Genomic DNA, 18,124 nt, shown 5'->3' on the forward strand with positions numbered 1-18,124 from the left:
AGGCGTCACAGAATTACAGAAAACACCGAAATGGAAGGACCTTACACAGGTCATGTGGTGCATCCTCTTGCCTCTCTGCTAGATGGCTTGTACCTAAACTGTTAATATGGAGTTTATCTCCTCAAAGGGAAGCAGGGAGCGAGCCCATGGTACAAAGAGTCAACAGCAGCATGAACCTGCGGCAAGCAGCAGGAGACAGGAAAGCTGCCACAATGATTATAAAAAGGGCTCAGAACAGTTTCAGAAGCATCAGTCAAACACAGACAAGATCCTGTCATTACTGAGAGTTATATGTACTGTATTGATTCATTTCCGTTCACTGAACAGCTGATATTGCAATACCACTTAGCAATGCGCAACATAAAATTTAAAAAAACAACACAAAAATCAAACAATGCAACAATAAAAACAAAAATAAACAAAAATATCAAGTTACTGACCACAGGACCTATTCTAGCTAAAAACTTGCATTAATGGTATTAGTACGCACTAATGCGAGAGTGCGTGTTAATAAATCAAGCCTTTTGTGTGACGTGGAGGTGGTGGAAAGAGGCAAAGGGGCCCTTTTACAAAGGCGCGCTGAAAAATGGCCTTCGGTAGTGTAGACGCGTGTTTTGGGCGTGTGCAGAATCATTTTTCAGTGCACCTATACAAAATGCAATTTTAAAAATTTTTTGCCGAAAATGGATGTGCGGCAAAATCAAAATTGCCATGCATCCATTTTGGGTCTATGACCTTACCGCCAGCCATTGATCTAGCGGTAAAGTCTCACACGGTAACCATGCGGTAATGACCTTCACGTATCAAATACTACTTGGAGGGACATAAACGAACTGGGCGCCCACGTTTTCATCAGGGCGTCCTCGCAGGACGGCCCCACGAAGGGGCGGGGAAACCTGTGTTATCAAAACAAGATGGCCGTCCAACTTTCGTTTCGATAATACAGTCGGGGACGCCCAAATCATGAAATTTAGGTCGACCTTAGAGATGGTCGATCTTAGGTCGTTTTTAAGATGGTTGTCCCCGGTTTTCGGTGATAATGGAAACCGAGGACGCCCATCTCAAAACTGACCAAATCCAAGCCACTCGGTCGTGCGAGGAGCCAGCATTCATAGTGCACTGGTCTCCCTAACATGCTAGGACACCAACCGGGCACCCTAGGGGGCACTAAAGTGGACTTCAGAAAAAGGTCCCAGGTGCATAGCTCCCTTACCTTGCGTACTGAGCCACTCAACCCCCCACCCCCAAAACCCACTCCCCAGAACTGTACACCACTACCATAGCCCTTAGGGATGAAGGAGGGCACCTAGATGTGGGTACAGTGGGTTTCTGGTGGGTTTTGGAGGGCTCACATTTACCACCACAAGTATAACAGGTGGGGGTGATGGGCCTGGGTATGCCTGCCTGAAGTACACTGCACCCACTACAACTGCTCCAGGTACCTGCATACTGCTGTGATGGACCTGAGTATGACATCTCAGGCTGGCAATGAGGCTGGCAAAAAAGTATTTTTAAATATTTTTTTTGAGGGTGGGAGGGGGTTAGTGACCACTGGGGGAGTAAGGGGAGGTCATCCCCGATTCCCTCTGGTGGTCATTTGGTCAGTTCGGGCACCTTTTTGATGCTTGGTCGTGAAAAAAAATGACCCAAGTAAAGTCGGACAAGTGTTCGTCAGGGACGCCCTTCTTTTTTCCATTAATCGGCTGAAGATGCGCATCTCCTAAGCACGCCCCAGTCCCGCCTTTGCTAGACTGCCGACATGCCCCCCCTGAACTTTGGTCGTCCCCGCGACGGAAATTAGTTGATGGTGCCCACAATTGGCTTTCGATTATGCCGATTTGGGCGACCTTGCGAGAAGGACGCCCATCTCCCAATTTGTGTCAGAAGATGGGTGCCCTTCTCTTTCAAAAATTCACCTGCTGGCGGGCGTCTGAAAATAAAAATTATTTTTCAGCCACACGTATCGGACGCGCGCCAAAGATGAAATTACCGCAAGAGACACGCAGTAACCGGGCGGTAACTCCATTTTGGTGCACATTGGACGCGTGTGGACGCTTATGTGGCTTAGTAAAAGGGCCCCTTATGTGACTTGCCCAAAGTCCCAAGCAGTCACAAATCTCTCTCAAATATATTGATTGTGGATATTCTGAAAATCAGATTTGTTCTGGGGGTTCTCCAGGCCACGCTGTTGCCAAACATGCCCTGCCCCACGGTCAGTCAGGTTTTCAGGGTATCTGAAATGAGTGTTTATTGGCGTTTTCCTGCAACCGGTATCATTACTGAGTATCTTAACCAACGGAATCACACATGTATGTTTATGTCACTTAGGAGTCAGACAAAAACTGGGTGAAAGACACCAGCCAGGAGAGGGGTGACAGTGTACTAGAGGGCAAATAAACATCTATTTTTAAGTCAGAAACCCCTACCTATAAAGAAGAGTTTTGACTTCATTCCTCAGGGCATTTAGGGAATGCATCAAAAAGTTTTCATACATATCCTATCACGCTCTATTGCCACCCTAAAGAGAAATCATTGTGCTCATGAGAGCAATGACTTCTGCCTATGCTTTCTCCAAGAAACAGGACAGCCAATTAGTCCAAGGAATCTGCAATTAGCACTTGCTGCTCCTGCGATAAGAGATGCACTGCAGCTGGTGACATAGGTGCTCAAAACGTACAATTTCATGGTACAACACCCATTTTCACATCTGGTTTTTAACAATACTTTCTCCATGCTGCATACAAGGGAGCTGGATTAAGTCAACGGCACTGCAAATATGCAGTAACATTAATGATTTGGATTTATATCATCTTTCATCCAAACATGATCTCATGGCCCCATAAAAGAACAATGCTATTACCACGGCTTCACACAGCCTGGCAGATGCTCTTGGCTGGGTTTGGCGCTCTAAATATTGAGTCCTTCCCACAAACCTAGGATATTCAGCAGTATCGGCGCAGGAAATGGGCAGTTCCATGCAGCGCAGCCTTCTGTAGTTGACAGATGGTGATTTCGTCAATTTTCTAGGTCTTTCAAAATTGCTTGAAGGGCGCAAATTACTACAGGGGCCACAACTTCAGTTTTCAGCAGAAATTGTTCAAGTTAAATTTTTGAGTCTTCATATTTTGCGATCTTCTCCCTGGTATTGCCACATCTACGATTCACACCTGCTTCTTTTTCAAACAGATATTGGTTGTGTTTTGAGGCAAGTGTTTGTCAGTCTGTATTCTGACGTTCTAGATCATTTTTACTTGATCACTTTCCACCAGAGTTTTGATTTTGTGGTCCTTATCAATTCGTTGTTATGGGCAAATAATCCAGTGAATCGTGGCTGCTACTTTGTTGTGTCTTTCCTTGTAATCAGTCTGGGGTGATCTTTTTGCAGCCAGTAGCTAGATGATTGTTGTGGCTGTCTGTGGGTTTTTGGATCCAAGTAAGTAGAACCAACATTTCAGCCATTGTGTTGTGGCTTTCTTTAGGGTAGCCGAAGAAAGACTCAGCACAATCGCTGAAATGTCAGTTCCACTTACTCGGATGTGGCAAGACTTGGAAAACCACAACAGTCGTGACACCAGTCACAGAAGCCCAAGAGAACGGTAAACTAGATGGTCTACAGTCTCTTCAGCTTCTTTACACTGGTGGCACATGCTATCATTCGATGTTTTATTAATGTTAAGCCTTTTTTGCATTTGTTCAAAGAGCTTGATCTTCTGCTACCATGATAAGTCCCCTCGCTTTGTTTCTTCAGGGTTCCTTTCTCCAGCCATTGCCACATTTTGAATTCGTCAACTTTTCCTTTAATGTCTTTTATATACTGTCTATAGAGTGGTTTTACTGTGCCATTTTTATCTTCAATTTCTTACTTGCTCTTATCTGTAGACCTGCTTAGATTCTTTGGCCTTAAGTAAGCCTTTTTGATTTACTCATTTTAGTGTATCACCTTCATTATTGTTAATGTATGCAGCCAGATCACGTTTCCCCTCTTCCATTTTTTATAGCACCTACAACAGTCCTCTTCGACCTATGCTATGAGGAAGATAAAGCCTGTCAACATTACTGCGGAGGTGGAGAGCATGGTTAACGGTCATGACTTTTGCATTTTTCAAGCCAAAGTTTCTAACTCTGCCTTGATCCAATGTACTATTCCTGAACTATATCTAATGACAGATATGGCATTTCCACCATTGAGTTTAGCTTTTTAGGCTTTTTCTAACTTTTCTGATGTATTCTTCGGTGATTGTGTTCATTACCATGGACTATATAGGATGCCAGATATTTGTAGGTTCCTTCACTGTCCAGCCTCTTACTCTGTAGTTGCTTAGGGAAGTCCCTTTTGCCTGAGGTAGGTCTTCTCAGTTGTTAATCAGTCTTCAATCTGCACTCCTTGCAGAAACCTGAACTGTTCAGCTATCCTTGGATGTAAACTGGTCAGATGTTTCAGCCGGAAACCACGCAGTGGTTCTTTTCCAGGATTCCTCTCCAGGTGTTTCATTTGTACTTTGTTCCTCTGAATTTCTTCTAATTCCATATCCATAAAAAATCTTTTGTCTGTGATTAATTGCCTCTTCCCTTATTTCTGAGTCCGAGTGTTTTTCTTGCCGTAATTCAAACATTTGTTTTAAGTAGCTGCGTTTTGATGTGTCCGATTTGTACTAGGAAACCAAAATTACTCTATTTTCAACAATTGTGTATTCCTGCCAAGTTTGCGATTGTTCTTCCAGTAGCTCTGCAGATCCAGCCCTTGTTATTCAACTGAAGATCTTGATTCCTATAGCCCATTTGCCATCAGCTTAACACCCGATGCAGTCCTTGTTGCTCCAGGTGACAACCAGTCCAGTATAGGATTTGTTTTTCTTGTTAGCATAAATAATTTGATGTGTTTGAGATATTATAAGTACATAAGTAATGCCACACTGGGAAAAGACCAAGGGTCCATCGAGCCCAGCATCCTGTCCACGACAGCGGCCAATCCAGGCCAAGGGCACCTGGCGAGCTTCCCAAACGTACAAACATTCTATACATGTTATTCCTGGAATTGTGGTTTTTTTCCCCAGTCCATTTAGTAGCGGTTTATGGACTTGTCCTTTAGGAAACCGTCCAACCCCTTTTTAAACTGTGCTAAGCTAACCGCCTTCACCACTTTCTCCGGCAACGAATTCCAGAGTTTAATTATACATTGGGTGAAGAAACATTTTCTACGATTTGTTTTAAATTTACTACACTGTAGTTTCATCGCATGCCCCCTAGTCCTAGTATTTTTGGAAAGCGTGAACAGACGCTTCACATCCACCTGTTCCACTCCACTCATTATTTTATATACCTCTATCATGTCTCCCCTCAGCCGTCTCTTCTCCAAGCTGAATAGCCCTAGCCTACTTAATCTTTCTTCATAGGGAAGTCGTCTCATCCCCGCTATCATTTTAGTCGCCCTTCGCTGCACCTTTTCCAATTCTACTATATCTTTCTTGAGATGCATCGACCAGAATTGAACATAATACTCAAGGTGCGGTCGCACCATGGAGCGATACAACGGCATTATAACATCCTCACACCTGTTTTCCATACCTTTCCTAATAATACCCAACATTCTATTCGCTTTCCTAGTCGCAGCAGCACACTGAGCAGAAGGTTTCAGCGTATTATCGACGACGACACCCAGATCCCTTTCTTGGTCCGTTACTCCTAACGTGGAACCTTGCATGACGTAGCTATAATTCGGGTTCTTTTTTCCCCACATGCATCACCTTGCACTTGCTCACATTAAACGTCATCTGCCATTTAGCCGCCCAGTCTCCCAGTCTTGTAAGGTCCTCTTGTAATTTTTCACAATCCTGTCGCGAGTTAACGACTTTGAATAACTTTGTGTCATCAGCAAATTTAATTACCTCGCTAGTTACTCCCATCTCTAAATCATTTATAAATATATTAAAAAGCAGTGGTCCTAGCACAGACCCCCGAGGAACCCTACTAACTACCCTTCTCCATTGTGAATACTGACCATTTAACCCCACTCGCTTAGTTTCACTCCTCCCCAGAGTCCTGTCTGATATTGGGTGGCCCTACTGCATAGCCCTCCGATTCATAGAAGCACACATGCCCCTCCACTGCAGCAAGGTGGTGTCCCATCACAGGGGGCTATTATTTTTATTATTAGTATCCAATCACAGTTATGTCAAGCAGTCAGGGCCTGGTGCAGAGGTATTAGGTGAACTTGCAACACTGCACCCCCTCAATTAACTTACAGAACCGTAGGCCTTCCCATTGAGATTTGGATAACTAAATTCATCAAACTTTTTAGTATTAAACTTTGTTTGGTATAAATAGTAGATATATATCATGACGGAAGTTTCCAAACCTGCCTATCCTCACAGTGAAAAAAGTATGCTTTGGTGGTTCTTTCCAGAACCCATGGTTTTCTGTTGACTTAAGCTGCTCTGTCACCTCCCTGGAAACTGCTGCCCCTCGGTGATCCCTAGTTGCCCTGTAGGCAGGTCTAGAGGCTGTGCTGGTCCCTAGAGAAAAGTAGGATTTCTATAGGTTGCGATACCTTTTAAGGAATATGTAAGCCACACTGAACCTACCAATGGGTGGGAAAAATGTGGGATACAAATGCAATAAATAAATAAAATAAATAAACCAGCAAAAACGAAATGTAATAAAGGAGCATCTGACATCTCATAGAACCTAGAAGGAAGAACGGACCTGTGTAGTCTCAAATTTCACTTACTGCAACAGCTTTCTTGCCCGTCCCTTAAAAGGTGTTACAAATATTACAGCTACTAGGACTACAGCCGCGTATACCGAGTCTCAAAGTGATGAAGTGACATATCCGAGGTCAGACAGCAATTCAGTGCCTCACACCTCTTCCTTAATTACATTTTTCCTACATGTAATGTAATGTCCTTTCAGGACAGGATGTGCGCTCTGCCGGCTGCCCGAAGTGTCTTTGTAAACAATCTAATTAGTATACTGAACAGAAAAGACTTTGCTTCCTCACAAAAGGAGAAACGAAATCCAGGAGCATCGACTCCGTATAAATGGCCTCTAATAAATATGTTCCAATGTTCCTTTATCTCGTCAATTGCTACTTGCCATCTCCCGAGGCTTTCAAATAGTCTTTTGTTAAATTATAGCACAGTAAGCGCTTTACATTACTTCGTACTAGAATATGATAATAGAGAGTATCCATTTTGGCTTTAGTGTTCATAGACGGAATAACTGCAATCAATCCGGTAGACGCATTATATGATCAATAGGCCAGATCAGAATGCAATGCTGGCAGGAAAGAAAAAAAATTTTGGGACTCATTCGATACCATTGTGCATAACGTCTCCTCGCAGAATTGCAGGAAGGTGCTGGAGGACAATCCGGGCCTGGGAGCTGTTATGCTCCTCGGCCTGGACGGAGCCAGCAGATAAATCAGATTCAGGAGTCAACGTGCTTAAACAATGACCTTTTTATTAGTAGAGAGGCACAGAGCATATGTATATATTTGGCTGCTTCTTCCCTGGGCTGGTTTGTAGAACTTAACTCCCGGGGAGATACACTTCTGACCTTTGTTCCCTTATGGGAACCTCCTCCATGTCCTTGGCTTTTCTTAAAGGGGATGGCTACATTGCTTCCCAAAATTACCAAAAATGTCACCAGATAAGTTTGTGTAGAAGTTACTGTCCTGATAGTGACGCGGAGGGTCAATTCTTATTGCAAGGATCGCACTTAAATTTTGGGGTACAACTGCCAACTTACGCTCTATTCTTTAATAGAATCCAGGTGCCTACATGCCATTATAGAACTCACACTCAGTGTACTGCATTTTGGCGCCCCAAATTTGGAGCTCTTTATTGAATTACCCCTATTATATCCCTGTCGGAAAGTTACAGGATACCGTAAAGATCTTGGTATTGACTTTTTTTTTTTTGTTACATTTGTACCCCGTGCTTTCCCACTCATGGCAGGCTCAATGTGGCTTACAGGGAGCAATGGAGGGTTAAGTGACTTGCCCAGAGTCACTAGGAGCTGCCTGTGCCTGAAGTGGGAATCGAGTCCACCACCCTAACCACTAGGCCACTCCTCCACTGTTGCTACTATTTGAGATTCTACATGGAATGTTGCTATTCCACTAGCAACATTCCATGTAGAAGTCGGCCCTTGCAGATCACCAATGTGGCCGCGCAGGCTTCTGCTTCTTTGAGTCTGACGGACCTCAGACTCACAGAAACAGAAGCCTGCGCAGCCTTCTACATGGAATGTTGCTAGTGGAATAGCAACATTCTATGTAGAATCTCCAATAGTAGCAACATTCCATGTAGAATCTCCAATAGTAGCAACATTCCATGTAGAACCTCCAATAGTAGCAACATTCCATGTAGAATCTCCAATAGTATCTATTTTATTTTTGTTCCATTTGTACCCTGCGCTTTCCCACTCATGGCAGGCTCAATGCGGCTTACATGGGGCAATGGAGGGTTAAGTGACTTGCCCAGAGTCACAAGGAGCTGCCTGTGCCTGAAGTGGGAATCGAACTCAGTTCCTCAGTTCCCCAGGACCAAAGTCCACCACCCTAACCACTAGGCCACTCCTCCACTCCACTTATGCAGTCAATGTGAGTTTAAAGCCAGAAAAGGATTTTCAGCTCTTGACTGTTCTATTTTGGATGAGTTGCAGTTCTTGCACTTTTAAAAACATTACTGCTCAGGATGACCCAATCAGTCTAATCAATGCCTAACGCTTTATCTTCACCTTGGATGGCTTGCAAGACAGTGGTGAGAACTCGTTTTTAGGAACTTAAAAAAAAAACCCACATACTCCAATCAAACAAGACAATCCAAATGCAGTCTTGAGTGCCAAGTGAAGCTCTGCTCCCGAGGACAGAACTCAGGACTACTAGTGGGAAAAAAAAGCTTTTTTTTTTTTTTTTTACTACTTTGAAGATAGAGGGGAAGCTGAAAGCAGGATTCTCATAAGGCCTGGAAAAAAAATTAATCAATCAGCAGGTACAGGTAATGATCCAGTAAAAAAATAATACAAGCAATAATAGCACAGAATATAAAGCACCAATGGTGTGAATAGATTCCATTCAGTGTTAAGTGAGGGGAAAAGTGAGTCTGTTTCCAGTTCTAAGAGCCCACGACAAGGAAATGAAAAGAGCTCACCATGAAAAGCAACAGAGGGAAAAAAAAAACACCCCACCCTTGAGTCCTCAAAGCACCTTTCTAACTTTTAACTCTTTCGCAGGGATCCTGCTATTTCACGGCACACGGGGCACAGAAATTTGCAGGCCTTTTCCAAGATCAGAACTAGTTCACAGCAGACATGCTACAAGGACACGAGTGTTATACAAAGCTATGCGTCTCACCATACTCCTCCCTTCTAAAGACTCAATCAGATTTCATGGAATGTTTGTTGCAAAATATATATATCTACTAGTAAAAAAGGCCCGTTTCCGAAACCAATGAAACGGGCGCTAGCATGTGGTTTTGAGTGTGTGTGAGTGTGTGTATGTGTCACAGAGTTATTTTGTGTGTGTGTGTGAGTGTGTGTGTGTGTCACAGAGTTATTTTGTGTGTGTGTGTGAGTGTGTGTGTCACAGAGTTATTTTGTGTGTGTGAGTGTGTCACAGAGTTATTTTGTGTGTGTGTGTGTGTGTGTGTGTGTGAGTGTGTCACAGAGTTATTTTGTGTGTGAGTGTGTGTGTATGTGTCACAGAGTTATTTTGTGTGTGAGTGTGTGTGTATGTGTCACAGAGTTATTTTGTGTGTGTGTGTGTGTGTGTGTATGTGTGTATGTGAGGGTGCGGTGTGTGTGCAGGTTGTTGATGTGTGTCTTTTTTTGTTTTGTTTTTTGCTTGGGGGTTGGGGGATGTGCTGTGCTGGCAAAGTGGGTTGGATTGGTGTGTGGCTTTGAGGGTGTGTTTCTGTTGTATTGTGTGTGTGTGGTTTTGTCTGTCAAGGAGGTTTGTGGAGGGGGGTCTTTCTGTTGGTGAAATGTAAATGAGGTTGTAGGGGGTCAGCCTTTGTTGAGTGTTGTTTTTTTTCATGGGGTTTTTTTTTGTGTTGTGCTGAGGCAGCAGTGTTGTTTTAGATGGGCGGAAGGTAGAGGAGTTTTATTAGATATCTATATATAGAAAACTCACCCTCAACGTTCTATTTGCACTGACGTCACTGAAGCCAGGTTCGTAAGTTCGAAGCTCTGAAGCCACACAAAATCACAGTCTATGGGCCCCGCCCTCGCGTCAAACGTTATGACGTTGAGGGCGGGGCACATTCTAAGCTCCAACGTTGTAATGCACTGTAGCTCTGCTCCGCCCTCGCGTCAAAACGCGATGACGTCGAGGGCGGAGCACACGTTACTTCTGCAGGTCAGTGGGGTGGGGGGGCCTTCGGAGAGGGGGGAGCGCCGGCAGCGACGACATCGGTGGGGGTGGAAGGGGGTGCACTGGCAACACACACATCGGGGGGGAACGGAACGGTCACGGACGCTGGGGGGGCGTGCCAAAAGGCCCGAACGGTCACGGATGCTGGGGGGGGGGGGGGGGGGCATGCCAAAAGGGCCAGGGTCACAGCACATTCGCACGGAGGCTGCAGGGGGGCCGGCGACACACGGAGACATAAAGGGACGGAGGGGAGCCCTGCTAGCGTCCGTTTCATTGCGATTTGAAACGGGCCTTCGTTACTAGTATATATATATATATATATATATAGTTCTTCCTCCATCTATTTAGGGTTGCCACCTCATCCCAGATGAAGAGATTTTTATTTATTTTATTTTTGTTACATTTGTACCCCGTGCTTTCCCACTCATGGCAGGCTCAATGCGGCAGGCAATGGAGGGTTAAGCGACTTGCCCAGAGTCACAAGGAGCTGCCTGTGCCGGGAATCAAACTCAGTTCCTCAGTTCCCCAGGACCAAAGTCCACCACCCTAACCACTAGGCCACTCCTCCACTGTTGCTACTATTTGAGATTCTACATGGAATGTTGCTATTCCACTAGCAACATTCCACGTAGAAGTCGGCCCTTGCAGATCACCAATGTGGCCGCGCAGGCTTCTACATGGAATGTTGCTAGTGGAATAGCAACATTCCATGTAGAATCTCCAATAGTAGCAACATTCCATGTAGAATCTCCAATAGTATCTATTTTATTTTTGCTACATTTGTACCCCGCGCTTTCCCACTCCTGGCAGGCTCAATGCGGCTTACATGGGGCAATGGAGGGTTAAGTGACTTGCCCAGAGTCACAAGGAGCTGCCTGTGCCTGAAGTGGGAATCAAACTCAGTTCCCCAGGACCAAAGTCCACCACCCTAACCACTAGGCCACTCCTCCACTTCACACACTGATCTAGTCTTGGTTGTTCCCTACTGCCTGACAACTAGAAATCCCAGCATGCAACAGGGTAAAAGGACTACTGAGAAAAGTGTAAACTCAATCCGAACCCCTTTCTTTACCCAGCATGCAACGGGGCAAAACCAAAACTGGCTCAGTCAGTTCTGCTGACCTCAGCATGGCAAATGCATACAATGTTCCTGTAGTTAAAATAAAGCACAAATGAACCGTGCATGCTGCTAACTCAAGAAAGACAGAAGCAAGAATGCTCTCTAGGAGGATTTTTTTAAAGCGGCGAAGGATGCCTTTAATGGATGTGAGGAGGAAAAGCTGTGTGCTCAGTAATACAAAGAATGCAGCGTGGACCTGGACAGTATGTGCCACTCGGGAACAGATCTTGGCTGCTCTGGTGCAATAAGAATCCGTAGAAAGGTGGAAGCGAAGCTGTGGAGAATGAACCAAGGACAACAGCAGCAGCCATACTACAGGGGCAACTTACACTGTATCTCCTCTGGTTGAAGATTTAGCAATTGGTGGTACTGGTCACAATTTTCAAACTTAGACTAAATTCAACCATTATTCTGTATGTGATACCATGTTTCCAATACGTTGTGTGTATACGTTTCTGCGGTTCTCCAGATATTAGAAAGCAGCAGACAGGGTAACTCTGGAGTCCTAGATGGTGCCTAGAGCTGTTTCCATCTCCTAGAGCTTAATCTTGAACTGCAGCGTCTCACATTATTCCACTTACATTCAAGGGCTCTGCCAAGGTCTCTCACTCTGGTAGTCCATAGTGAGAACCCCTCACACCTAAGCTCTCTGCCTACGCCCCTTGCTTCCAGCTCTGCAATTCCAGTACCAAAACCCACACATAGAACTCTTGACAATGCACCTTCACTCCTGCCCTGCAACACCCTCTGGTAATCTTGCTCATGGAATCCAAAGAGCCCATCGTGTGTTGGATTACACTAGAAAAGAAAAAATTTGTTCTGCTACTCTCAGTCTCCTGCGTGCATGCACTGTTACTATACCTAGCCTGTCATTGAAAAAGCACAGTTCCAGGAAGTCGAAAGCTGTCAGGGACTGTCTACCATGTCTACATTGCTTTTGACTCGTAACCACTCGCCTCCACCTACCCTCCTCTCCTCTTTCCTCTACACATTAATTGATTTGCTTGCTTTATTATTATTGTCTATTAGATTATAAGCTCGTTGAGCAGGGATTGTCTTTCTTCTATGTTTGTGCAGCGCTGCGTACGCTTTGTAGCGCTATATAAATGCTAAATAGTAGTAGTAGTAGGAAGCCAGGACTGGCACCTTTTGAAGTCACTGCTAGAGCCACAGTACGTTACTGCTAAAATTAACTTGCCACAGTATAAATCAGAAAGAGAAACAAAATCATTTCAATGGAATACCAAAACATGAAATCTAGTATGTAATATCATACTACATCCTACAGAAAGACTGGGATTATTCTGGCAACACTCAAGAGGAAATAGCCGTAAAAGGTAGGTGTGTATGTATGAACACCACAGAGCTAAACCACTGGGAGAACTGTACACTAATGTGTTGCACCTACCCAGACATTACAGGGAACTTAGTTTTGTTCTGCTGCACGACTAACATTCCGCCAGCGTCGTTATGCTCATATTAGCCCTCTCCTCAAGTCACTCCACTGGCTTCCTATCCGTTTCCACATACAGTTCAAACTCCTCTTATTGACCTATAAGTGCATTCACTCTGCAGCTCCTCAGTACCTCTCCAATCTCATCTCTCCCTACATTCCTCCCCGGGAACTTCATTCACTGGGTAAATCTCTCTTATCTGCACCCTTCTCCTCCACAGCAAACTCCAGACTCCGTTCCTTTTATCTTGCTGCACCAAATGCCTGGAATAGACTTCCTGAGCCGGTACGTCAAGCTCCATCTCTGGCCTTCTTCAAATCTAAGCTAAAAGCCCACCTTTTGATGCTGCTTTTAACTCCTAACCCTTAATCACTTGTTCAGAACCCTTATTTTATCATCCTCACTTTAATATTCCCTTAACTCTTATTTGTCCTGTTTGTCCTAATTAGATTGTAAGCTCTGTTGAGCAGGGACTGTCTTCTTCATGTTCAAGTGTACAGCGCTGCGTACGTCTAGTAGCGCTATAGAAATGATAAGTAGTAGTAGTAGTCTTTGGGATTCCGGAATCTTTGCTACTCTCTGGGATTCTGCACAGAATGTTGCTACTCTTTGGGATTCCGGAATCTTTGCTACTCTTTGGGATTCTAGAATCTTGCTACTCTTTGGGATTTCGGAATCTTGCTACTCTTTGTCCTTATCCCTTATTTGTCCTGTTTGTCTGTCCTAATTACATTGTAAGCTCTGTCGAGCAGGGACTGTCTCTTCATGTTCAAGTGTACAGCGCTGCGTACGTCTAGTAGCGCTTTAGAAATGATAAGCAGTAGTAGTAGTGTTCTTAGTATGGGCATTGGGGGGGGGGGGAGCAGTGCAGAAAGCGCGTGTGAGCAGAAGTGCATGGTTACCATGATATGTATGCACAAATTGCTGCTGCACAATGTACAAAGGGGTTCTGCACAGAAGTTCATTTGTATGGTACACATGGGCACAAAGTATATGGAAAATACATGGTAAAACGTCCATTAGGTATTCCACAGCAATGCAAAGAAGCAAATAGGGCATTTTAAAGCATGTACAAATGCAGAAATTCTCTACCCGGTCTAGGGCAATGTAGAAGGTTTAGCTGAGAGGATTTAAGGCCAGTTTTTAGAATTTAATGCCAATTTTTCTGCAACTTTTTTTTTTTTAATGTCCCCATGCTTACCCCCACCCTCCCACTCTGTCAGACTGTCAAAGTAATGCTTTGATGTTTCTCTTATATATACTATCTGCTACCATATTTGCTTATTTCCGATCTGACGAAGGGCAACCTTCGAAAGCTAATCAAGAAATGTATTAAGTTATGTCCAATAAAAAAGGTATCATCTTATTTTCTTTTCCATGTTTTATTTTGTTTGATTTCTGTTGATAATCTGCAACTTTTAAAAGACGGAAAAGGCAATAAGAGCTCTGTGCACATCTGCGCACAAACTAAAATATTCTGTGCATAAATATCAGCCCTGCAAAACTTTTAGTGGAAAAATTTTTTTTGGGAGGCTAATATTTATGTGCAGAATAATATCCCGGTTCATGAGCAGATGTGTGCTTTGCACTTTCATTTCGTTTGGACATGCACACAGTGAAGCTGCCCTCAGTGCAGAACCCTTGTGCATATGTGTCCAGCAGACTTTCCTTGATTAGCACACAAGCTCTGCATGTTTTGAATTTACATCTCATTCATTTACTGCATCACCACAGTTTATTTTTTGTCGCCAGTTCCAGGGTAAAATTCTCCTCCTGCATTAGCCCCTGGATGGAAATGTGAAAATCTGAAGGTGGTAGACGAGGCCATTCAACCAGAGCCTTCAGGACAGCAGCTATACACCTCCAACGTAACGGGGATGGAGGTGTGATGAGATCACCTGTCATTTAAAGGTTTTCCTTGCCAACGTCTTACCTGTGTTGTATCCTCTCCCAAGTGCTGGCCAGGGTCGGTGATTCTTCCATAGGTTGCCCAGGTACCAATCACTCTGGTTTTCCACTAAGCCCAAAACCTGCTGGCCTGCAAATAAAGAGAGGACGTTACTAGAAATGACGGGGGAAAGTGTCCACCATGATGCAGAACAGTCCCTTATTCCTTGTTTTCCCTGAGTTCATCAGGAATTCATCGAACATCATTTTGGTTCTTATCAGAAAATCGTCAATCACAACCTCTGGTGTCTGTTCCCTTTGCGTCTTAGCTTCACAATATAGATAAACAGGTTGTTAGCATCTGATTCTGTATTAAAATTAACTTTATAAGGTATTTCCTTACCACTTACTGTTCTTTTGGAGTTTCCTGTGCAGATCTAGATAATCTCAGTTGCCAAGAAACCTCTTTTTAAGTTTGGACAGGCCTCTGTTTTTGCTTTTTATATCTTACTGCTTGATTTTATAATAGCTTTGTATTTAAGACCGTCAACTGCCGTGATGGCATAGCTAGTACGCAGCTAGTTCAAATGGCAGTCAAGCAAACATTTTAATGATAAGTTGTACCTAGTAAAACCATTTCTTTGTTCAAACGATTTTAAAACCACCATGCAAGACGGCTATTTTGGTTGTGTGGTTCTAATCGGGATTATCAAATAAAGATGGTCTTGTCAATTACAGCTGCTGTAAAACCCAATGGTACATGTTATTTCGTCCGACCTTGAACAGTTCTGTCTTTAGTGCTTTCCAGAAATTTAGGTGGTCGAGCGTAGTTTTTACTGCTTTTGGCAGTGCGTTCCACAGTTGTGCGCTTAAGTATGAAAAACTAGATGCTTAGGTGGATTTGTATTTGAGCCCTTTGTTGCTTGGGTAGTGGAGATTTAGGTATGATTGTGCAGATATTGTGGTATTTCTGGTTGGCAAGTCTATGAGGTCTGTCATTTAACCAAGCTTATTGTTTTAATTTGCGTTTTTACCTGCTGGGGGGGGGGGGGGGGTGCTGAGCGCCTGTTAGCTTTGTTCGTTCCATGCTCCCTCTGCCCCGGAACAGGAAGTAACCTGTTCCGGGGCAGAGGGAGCACAGAACGAGCGAAGCCAGCAGGCGCGCGGCACCCGCCCCCAGCGGCGTGCACCCGGGGTGGACCACCCCCTCTTGGTACGCCACTGTCCTGGAGAATAGCGTTTTCATTACCATCAGGGGGAAGTCTTCTGCTGGCGAAGCTTGGGATCCCCACTTGCTACCGCTAATACTTGTGCTGCTGTTGTGTGGGCTTGAGCCACCCAGGCCCACCCTTGGCTACGCCCACTGCCAAGGAGTCCAACTCCTTTCCCAGAAAACAAAACTCAAAAGCCCACCACACCCAGTAGGAGGAAATCAAGTATTCCAGGAAGAAAGATCCAGCCCAGGGGCATTGCTATGCAACAGGAGCAAAATGACTTCTAGTATAGCCGTCAACCAGGATCGAAGTGGAAGTGTGGGGAAGATGCAGTATGAAATGGAACCCTAGGCCTAGCAGTTTTATTAATAGTTTCAGAATAAGAAGCTACTATATAGGCAGGAAGCCATCAGGCTGGCCTCAATGGCTAGGTTTAACACGTCCAACTAAAAATAGACTTCCCGGCATTCTTTATCTGGCCTGCTCTGCTTTCCTGCTATCTGATTAATTAGTCAACTTACACAGAAACACTCCCTCCTCTACATGTTTCTAGCTCATCCAAGCAAGCGCTGTATTCAACCTGGCTGGACCCTGGTGATACCTCGATCTATTCCTGCTCCTTCCAAAGATAAAGCAGCTCTACTTCTACTTATCATTTCTATAGCGCTACTAGACGTACGGAGCGCTCTACGGAATGATGATTCTTAAGTGCATTTGCAAAATCCCCCTGATGGTTTTTCTTTTTTCCTATCAGCTTTCTTTGGTAAACAAGTATTTTCTGTATAACTACTTATAACTGTGGGATATCTGTGAGAGGACAAATAAAACACAGACAGGAATAGTCCCCAGCATTCTCATTAAAACAGAAGATAATGCAAGACAGCCCTTAATAAAACTAAATATGATCATCTGCTTAATTTATAGTTAAAGGAATTTCCTAGTTCCAAGTAGCTCTGGAGCATCATGCAGTTCTGTGCTTTTGTTTTGTGTATCAGCTGGCCACTCAGATATTGGTGGCTGGTAAGTTGGTGTTGGCAGCGGCATGGAAACAACAAACTCTGCCGGGACTCAGGACTGTTATAAGGAAACTGGACTACATTCACCTAATGTCTAAGCTAATGGCGATGCGACAAGGTCGCCTGATAGTGTATCATCGAATATGGGACTCATATATTGAGTGGTCGGCGCAGCCGGACCCTGCCTTGCCAATTAACTAAGTGGGAGGAAGAGGGTAGAGGGAGGGGGAGGGGGTAAGGGGCATATAAGGGGATTATAGAGTAATAAAAACAAAACAAAAACCAATGTTGATGTTGCAGAGGGAAGTGGCGATACTGTTTGTTTACAATTATTTCTGTGCGGTATGTGTATGTTCAATAAATATAAATAAACATTTAAAACAAAATTTAACAGGCACCTTCCTCCCCCAACTTCTCCCTACTACCAGGAGAGTTCTATTTGTCAGATTTTCCCCTCTCCCCCCACTCTCTTAACAGCAGCAGGTTGTGAGACTTGTGATAGCAGATGGCGAACTACCTTCAGACGTTGGCCAATGAAGGTTCATTTATTGACTAAGACAGGGGTGGGCAAACCATGGTGTTCGAGGGCCACAATCTAGTCAGCTTTTCAAGATTTCCACAATGAATATATGCATAAGATTGATTTGCATGCACTTGTATGGAAATAGATCTCATAATATTCATTGCGGACATCTTTAGAAACCCAACTGGACTGTGGCCCTCGAAGACCATGGTTGCCCACCCCTGGACTAGGAGCTGGGAGACCATATTACAATACCTGAGCAAGTTTAGTCCTAGGACTGATACCCACTACTACAGCCAGTACTGTTCCTCTGGTTCCAAACAGCTTTCTGGATTGGATCAAGGCACTGAATAAGATGAGACCTTGCACATGTCTGAGGAAGAAGCCTCGGCGGTCGTTACTCTAAAGCCAGTGCTTCCCAACTTGAGGCGTACCTAGTCCCATCACATTTCCAGGATATTCACAATAAATATACATGAGATGAGATAGATTTATAGACCAAGGAGGCAGGACAGGCAAATATCATGCATATTTTATT

General features: G+C 44.2%; 1 protein-coding gene across 1 annotated transcript in view; it reads right to left on the bottom strand.

Annotated features, from left to right (window-relative positions):
• LOC115477548 (LARGE xylosyl- and glucuronyltransferase 1) overlaps positions 1 to 18,124 on the bottom strand; it is a 332,081-nt gene that overhangs the window by 70,022 nt on the left and 243,935 nt on the right. Inside the window, exon 7 of the mRNA XM_030214492.1 lies at positions 14,880 to 14,984. Coding sequence (XP_030070352.1) covers positions 14,880 to 14,984 — 105 coding nt within the window. The remainder of the gene's footprint in view (positions 1 to 14,879; positions 14,985 to 18,124) is intronic.

This window comes from Microcaecilia unicolor, chromosome 9, assembly GCF_901765095.1.
Source record: "Microcaecilia unicolor chromosome 9, aMicUni1.1, whole genome shotgun sequence".
NCBI classification, from domain to species: domain Eukaryota; kingdom Metazoa; phylum Chordata; class Amphibia; order Gymnophiona; family Siphonopidae; genus Microcaecilia; species Microcaecilia unicolor.